At 43.8% G+C, this 8,308-nt stretch overlaps 1 protein-coding gene across 2 annotated transcripts in view; it reads right to left on the bottom strand.

Annotated features, from left to right (window-relative positions):
• The window catches only part of Oca2 (OCA2 melanosomal transmembrane protein), a 378,404-nt gene that overhangs the window by 281,561 nt on the left and 88,535 nt on the right, over positions 1 to 8,308 (bottom strand). For both annotated transcript variants that reach the window (XM_008833639.2, XM_008833638.2), the window contains exons 7-9: positions 6,299 to 6,459; positions 4,320 to 4,399; positions 2,496 to 2,649 (exon numbers count right to left, since the gene is read on the bottom strand). In XM_008833639.2, the coding sequence (XP_008831861.1) occupies positions 2,496 to 2,649; positions 4,320 to 4,399; positions 6,299 to 6,459 (395 nt within the window). The remainder of the gene's footprint in view (positions 1 to 2,495; positions 2,650 to 4,319; positions 4,400 to 6,298; positions 6,460 to 8,308) is intronic.

An 8,308-nucleotide genomic window follows, 5' to 3' on the forward strand; every position in this document is an offset into this window, starting at 1 on the left:
AAAAAGTAAACTGGCAGCTGGGTGAGGTGGCGCACGCCTGTAGTCCCAGCACTTGGGAAGCAGAGTCAGGCGGATCTCCGTGAGTTCAAAGCCAGCCTGGTCTACATAGTGAATTCCAGAATAGCTGGGACTACAGGGAGACCCTGTCTCAAAAAGACCAAAAAAAAATTAATTAATTAAATAAAATAAATTGGCATGGGGCAAGTGTATGAAAAAGGTTCAATATCACTAGTCATTAAGGAAATGCAAATCACCATGAGAGCTCACGGCTCCCTAGGGAAAAATGACCACAACCAATGCTAGCAAAGATGTAAAGGAAAGCTACACACCACTGTTGGGAATGTAAATAAGTACAAGCCACTGTAGAGAACAGTGTCTCAGTGTCTGGGGGTCCTCAGACACCAAAGTAGACCATTCCATGATCTTGCTATTTCAGTACAGATTCAAGTGAATTGAAGTGAACATGTTGAAGGTATCTGTACTTCCATGTTTACTGCAGCGCTATTCACAACAGCCAAGAAAAGAAACCGAGGTACCCAGGGAAAGATGAGCAGATAAAGAATGTGGAAAAGTATGCAATCATAAAAACAAAATCTTGCCATTTGTGGCAAGGATGGAAACGGAGGACGTTGTACTGAGTGAAATAAGCTGGACACAGAAAGACAAATATCACACATACAGAAGCTTAAAATGTGGATCTCAAAAAGGAACTGCACTGGATAGCTTTAGTTGTCCACTTGACACACCTAAGTAGAGGGAGCCTCAACTGGTGAATTTCCTCCATAGGACTGGCCTGTGGCCACGTCTGTAGGGCATCTTCTTGATTACTGAGTGATGTGGGAGGGCCCAGTCCACTGTGGGTGGTGTCACCCCTGGGCAGGTTGTCCTATGTTGTATAAGAAAGTAGGCTGAGCAGGGACCAGGGGAACAAGCCAGTAAGCAGCGTTCCTCCATGGCCTGTGCTTCATTCAGCTCCTGCCTCCAAGTTCCTGCCCTGAGTTCCTACCTTGGGCTCCCTGATGAACTGTGACCCAGGAGATGTAAGCCAAATAATCCCTTTCCTCCCTAAGTTGGTATTGGTCAGAGTGTTTTGTCACAGCAATTGAAAGTGGGCTAGTACAGGAAGAGAGAAGAAAAGGGATTACTAGAGGATATGCAGAGTGTGGGGAGGGGAATATGAGGAAATTCAAACAGTTGCATAGGGGGATGAGCTCTAGAGACCTACGCCACATCAGGGGACAAGAGCACAACTATGAAGATGTGACTTGTGCCATAATGCTACCTTCCTTCTGTGAGTCTATGGTGCTTTTAGGCTGAAGGTGCCCAACTGACCAACTTCAACAAGACTCTGCATCTCAGACAAGCTCCCTGACCAAAGATATAGAGTACATGCCACCATCCTTTGCTGCTGGAGGCAGGAAGCAGACATTCTGTATGTCTCTCCTAGGAAAGGAGACCCTCTGGAAGCCTTCCCCTGGTTTCTCCAGACCCACTAACCCAGCTGTTGCTGAATGTAGGAATGGTCCCAGGTGTTGAGCCATGCAGCTAATCAGAACTCAAAAAAAACAATGATAGTGTTGATTAGAAATAAACGAAATAAATATTGAAGGGAATAAATCTGTTCTAGAATAAAAAAGTCATAGATTTGGACCTTTTTCAGTAACCCAGGACTTGAAGTACTGTTGTTAATATACCTCACTAGGCTGAGTGGACTGCCACACACAAAGTTCTGGAAGTTTCCTGGCTGTTCCACCTGTCAGTCATCTATCTGGCAGTTCCAAAGTATTTCTCAGATACACAAGCTCACTAACAATCACCTCTTCAGGTTCCCATCATCTGCTCACCTTGCAGGCTCTGCATGCGGAGCCAACATTCTTGTCAATGTGCTGTAAATCACAGTTAAACCAACAACACACCTACCAGCCCAGGAAGCATTTGTCATTTGTTTCACACTACGCACAGAATAGCCACATTTATAATTTCCGAGGAACATCAGAATGCCAGGACGTTAGAGTTTCCCATTTCTCTTGATTAGCAAGTTGGTAAGTGTGCCACATGTTAATCCTTCCGCACACATGGCCTCAAGCTCCCATGTCCCTCATGAGCTTCCCCTGATACATGGAAGGGGCATACTATGTCCATCATACAAGGTGAAGATTCTGAGTCTCTGAGAGTTTCAAATTTTGTCCCGTCAAGGTCAGTCTTCAAGTTCATGCATGGAATGAGCCATGCAGAGGAGGTAGAAAACTGTGTATTCTGTTTCTCACTAAGTTTTGCTGGTTCTCTCATATCCCATCTTCTTATGTCAGCGCCCATGATTCACAAGTACTTCAGAACAGTTTCATTTTCCACCTAGAATAAGGGGCATGCTAATCTTTGGGAATGACGCTATTCCAATTTGACTGCATAGAAGTGAGCCCATCAAATCATCTGAGAAGTTAAAATATCCTGAGCATGCACACTAACTGATCATGGGAAGCAGACCTGGTACTTACCTCAAATATTATGAGAGTGTAAACCCCTGCGAGGATGGCCGCTGCGACAGTCACTTGAACTTCAACACTTGCTCCGAGGAACTGATGAGCCAACAAGAGAGGAACGAGCTGAGTCTGTTGGAGGGAGGCACTGATGCTAATGGAAACAGCTTCCCTGCAAAATGAAACAAAGATCTTGAGGCAATCCAGGGACACAGATCCTAGGTCAGTAATTACTGTATATACTATATTGAACATCCAGGCTTCAGTATTTCTGGTGGTCCTGGATACACCCTCTTATACACTGTGGGGAATTTTAGTTTCTTTTTCTTTTTTTTAACTAAAATTATTCTATTTTCAACCTGTATTCATGGTTCCTTGGTGTCAGTATGGCCAGAACCAGAACCCAGGGCATCTCACAATGATTCAGTCCACATTGTCTCACAGATAGACAAGCCCTGCATACAAGCCAGTGCCTGAGATGTGGGGCACAGTCTTTCTGAACCAGTCAACAAGGGCTCCTTGGTAGCACCCATCTCTCTACAGGTATCACTTCAACAATTAGTCTGCACAATAAGTTTGGCCATTTAATATCCTCTTATCCTCTTTATCAAAACAGCAGAGTGCATCTATTGCCAGCTACTTAAACTGTACCAAGAGTGGTAAAAAGCACCAAAAACAAGAAGCATACAAATAAGTACGATATGATGAATATCACTTTTCTAAAAGTTGGTGAGCCCATTGGGCCCACTCCCACTCTGAATTCATATGCTGAACTCCTAACCCCAGTACTTCAGAACGTGATTATCTAGAAATGGTCCTTAAGGAGGTCTTCATGGTTAAATGAAGTCATGAGGGTAGACCTTAGTCCAGTAGGACTGATGTCTTTCAGAAGAGATTAGGACACAGACACACAGGAAAGACACAGAAGCAAGGCAACTATTTGTAAACCAAGAGGGAAATCATCAGGAGAAGGAAAGCCTGTCAGCACTTCCATGTCAGATTTTCAGTCTCTTGAATTGTGAGTAAATAAACATGCAATGTTTCAGCCTTCATAATAGTAGCCCATACTGACTCGTGGTAACCATGAACACAGGTTGAAAACAGAGTACTTTTAGTTAAAGGAAAAGCAAAAGAAACCTAAAATTCCCCACAGTGTACAGAGGATGTATCCAGGACCACCACGAATACCAAAATCAGGATGCTCAAGGGACTTACATAAAATGGCATAGTGTTTATATAATAATAAAATTCAAACATTTACTAAAACATGTCTTTGCTATAAAGTGGGAACTGAAGCCAATCCTCTTATGCCCTGACCAGGATAATTAAGATGGCTCCCACAGCCTTTGTGCTTGATGACAAATCACATGACTCATCTGCCATTATTTGGGCCAAAGCTTGGTGTCCTTCAGGCCAAACTTCTTCGAGTAAGTGATGTATTCCCTGGTATGAATGTATTCCCCAAAAGATCTGGTGCTGGAAACTTAATGTCCAAATTTAGATGTTGATAGTATTTGGAGGTGGGACTTTGGGACATATTTAGGGTTAAATGAGGTCATAGAGTGAGTCCCCATGATGATCTTAATGGCTATAGAAGGAGAGAGACCCAGGCTGGCAGGCTTGCTCTGTCTCATGTATTTTGATGCAGCCAGAACACCTCACCGTGTGCTGAGCAGATGTTGGCTCCATGCTCTTAAACTTCTCAGGCTCCAGAAGAGTAAAGCAAATGAACATCTAGTACTTAGAAGTCACCAGTCATCTATGTTCTGCTACATCAGCAGAAAACAGACTAAAGGCAGTGAGCCTTACCCAGAAAACCTGCCCTAAGACACAAGAACCCACCTGCTTAGTATTTCAAAGGTCTTGCTCACCACCAAGTGCTCATTTCTTGGATTTAAAAGTACAGTCCAATTGTGAGTGACCTGTAGAAGCCATAATGTGAAATTATAATAAGTCTTTAGGAACAACTACAAGGAAAAAAGGGGGTACATACTTACAACAGACACAGTTTTTACTACAAATATTGAATCTTTGAATCTAGAACCCATAGATCAGGAAGGCCAACTATACTGAATATGAGTAAAATAAATCACTGCAAATTACTCAAGTTATTTGAATCATAGACAAGCTTTTAATCCTCTGAGGCAACTTGCAGGAAATGCTTCCTTAGAACTGTTTCCTGCTTACAGTCAGGAGGCACAAGGCTACCCCAGAAAATTTCACCCCCTTTGTCACAGCAGCCTCTGCACACAGGGCGGGACTGAAGCAGCATCTGCTGCAGACAAACCTGCCCAGCACAGCAGGGGGCAGCCCTGAGGACCAGAGAAGGGATTTTCAGTGGGAGGACAGGAGTCTTTCCCACAAATCAAAAAGAAATTGGAAGCAGAAGCTCTAAAATTGGTTTCCACAGAGAACTACATACATAAGAAAATAGAAATCCTCTTAAAATACTTGCGTGTTTGCAAAGAGCTTCTTTAGGGGGAAGCTTCAGTAAAGCCCTTGTGCTCTTTGTGTTTCTGGAGATGGATGTGCAAAGCACCCGCATGTTACAGAGGGCCTTCTGGCAAGGGCAAGGAGGCACAGCACAGCTCATTTAATTTGTGTAATAAATATGCATGGCTGAGAAGGCAGCTACAAAGCAAACCTTCCTTCTAGTGATCCGTAACCTAGCAGGGGAACTATAATCAACAATGTGCGATATGTTTCAAAATAACTCAACGAGTGTGAAGTTTCCTGACACGGAGCCGATATATGTTTGAGAAGATAGAAATGTTAATTACCTGATTCAATTATCATACATTGTATACATGTGTCAAACCATCATATTCCACCACAAAAGTATGTGTTCATATTATACCAATTAAAACTTTTAATTATAAAATAGATTTTAAAGCCAGCGGGATATCCTGTCCTCCTCCACATAAGAATCACAGACAAGGTAGACAGATCTGCCCTCCTTGTTCACTTGCAGTGAGCTGTGCATTTCATATGTGGGAGCTAAGTTTCTGTCCTAAGACCATGCTAGGGTATAGAATGCTGATGTTGCATCAGCTATTGACAAGAAAACATTCTTTGTTTACAATTAGAATTTTGCTTTGTGGACCATAATCTGCATGGAAGAAAGATATGAGGGGCACAGCCTTGCATGTAAGCAGGGTTTCCTTGTAGGGGCTGGTTATAGCAGGGAGAATTCACAAACCCAGGACATGGCTTCCATACAGGAGTCCCTGTGAATATCCCGTGGAGTCACTAACACGAAGACTTGGAAACAGTAAGGCTGCAGAGAGATAAGTCATGTCTTTGACGCCCAGGCTCTGACTGCCATGACTCTCACTGGGGCTGGTTCTCCCCCTAAGCACAGATACATTGTCAGAGCAGAAGCTGAAGGTGAGGCTCTGCGTGGGGGTCTATAGACACAAACATAGAAGCTTGGGAATCTATGTGCTTAGCTATTGTCACAGATATAAGGCACCTGTGGTGTCTGCCTGTCTTCTGTACTGTGAGGTGAGCCTCAAATTGAGTTACACTTTACAACAAAAACTGCTTTCAAGTCTATAATGTTTCCCTGACAATCTAGTAAAATGGATCTGCGTGATGAACTTATGAGTCTGATTTTACTATAATGGCAAGAGTTTTAGAAATGTTTTAGAGAAAAGAGAAAAGGAATTTCAATGACAAAGCAAAAGGATAAGCATCAGTGGCTTCGTTAATAATAGTGTTACTGCCTTTTGGCTTCCATCAAATTCATTCAACAGGAAACTCAATTTATAATGAGATGTAATGGGATTTTACAGTTCCTTTCAAATCATATGTAACTGTACCTGTTGTGATTGTCGCCACCTGGAGCCCATTGAGTCCGTCTGGGTCACTGTCACCACAACATGCTCTTCTTTCCCTGGACCACTTGGGCCACCAGCCATTAGGGCCCCTGCCAGGTCCACCTGCAGCAGTATGGAGTCCACATGGCTGCTGAGGTTCACAGCTGAGGGTGCATCAAGGCGAACCACAAAGCAAGAAGGAACAACCTACTGTTCCCCAACCACCCTCCAGACACACACCCTCTTAGGACAGCTCACAAAGAAACGTATATCCAGCCATTTGCTCCCACTCGCCCGTTCCCTGGCCCACTTCTTATCCCTCCAGCCCCCACTGCTACTCATGCAGTTGGTTCTACATTGTTCCATCCTGTTTGTTGCCCTCTGCTGGACATCTGAATGGTGTCTACCCAGTCCTCATTCCTGCCACCACTTTTTGCAGCTATCATAAAATTCCTACCCAAGTTCATGGGCTCACAGAAGAATGCCTGCATGAATGAACTAACCCATATCAACATCCAATTCATAAGGTATCAAATCCCTAGTTATATGGTGAAAAATCATAAAAAGCATTTAAAGAATTCTGAAATTAGCAAAAATACATAGCAGTGAATGGACAGAAATGCTTTCAAAGTGTGTTGAAGTGTTGTTGATGAGGAAAGTGCTATCAGGAAACGACACAGCTCACTGTGTCTTCCCATAGCACTCGGAGCTCCAAAGTAGCCCTTCCCCATAGCTCCTGTCACTGATACGTTTGTGCAAACACAGGAGCTCTTACTCCTCAGCCCCTGTGTGCTGTGTCCTGACTCTCAAGACCTCCCACCTCTGCTGTGGGGTCTGGCTGCATGGAGTGCCTAAAAGTAGCCATGGACAGCTAACCCAGTCATTTTAACCGAGGAGACAGAACTGTCGTAGTGAACAAATAAAGTTTACAATCTTCTAGGCCTCACATCAGGTCTCTGAGGACTGCAGAAGAAGCTTATTGTGTTTAGGATGATTCAGTGGCCATTTCTTTTGCTTTTCCTTCAATCTCCAATAAAACAGCAGCTGGTTTACAGAGGCAGAAAGTTGCCAAGTATTTACAGGGTTTTCTTTGATTATTGAGGAAGGCTCTGTGAATTGGGTCATTTTCTTTTATTATTTTATTCATCTTTGAAATACTGTTTTTTTATAATTTTTTACATGTGTGTTGCCTGCATGTATAGAAGTACACCAGTACATGCAATGGCCATGGAGGCCAGAAGAGGATGCCAGATCCCCTGGAACTGGTGTTAAAGAGGGTTGTTGGCTCTTAGATGCTAGGAACTGAACCTGGGTCCTCTGGACAAGCAGCAAGTGCTCTTAACCACTGAGCCATCTCTCCAGCTCCGAAAATATAGTGGGTTTTGTTCTGGGTTTTGTTTTGTTTTGTTGTTTTTTTAACTGTATAAAAACTTTCTAGTAAAGAGTTTGGTCAGTCCTGTCATCTGTTTGAGCTGCTGCACACACCACTCTGCTACTTGGGTCCCAGAAAGGGCAAATGGAAAATGGAGGTGACAAGTGGTGCAGAATTTACAAAGAAAAGGCCCAGGAGACCCTGTTGCTCTGCCACACCTGAAATTATTCCAGTATTGGTCTTTTCCCCAAAAGCAGACTCGGGAGAAACTGCTTAACGCTGAAGGGATTGAAAGCCTTGAAGACACAGGAAGTAGAACAGTGCCACCTAGAGGAAAGGCTCAGAAGAGCAGTGGGCTTCTCCCAACAGAATCTAAGCACTTTCTTTCCTTATCTACCATACATTAAAGTGAACAGATAAAACAAAGTCTTTCTCATGTGGTGTAGTCGTTGCTTTTCTCCTCCCTGTGACCACATACCTGACAGTTATTGAATCTGGCTCACAACTTGAGAAGATACAGTCCTTCGTGGTGGGGAAGGCATGACGGCAGACTGCACTGGGAGCATTCAAAGGCTGGCAGAGAAAGCCGAGGGCCAGACCAGGACTAGACCACGACCCTCAAGCCCCGCCCCCCCACCCCC

The sequence above is a fragment of the Nannospalax galili genome, unplaced genomic scaffold (genome assembly GCF_000622305.1).
Source record: "Nannospalax galili isolate Female #2095 unplaced genomic scaffold, S.galili_v1.0 scaffold135, whole genome shotgun sequence".
NCBI lineage: Eukaryota > Metazoa > Chordata > Mammalia > Rodentia > Spalacidae > Nannospalax > Nannospalax galili.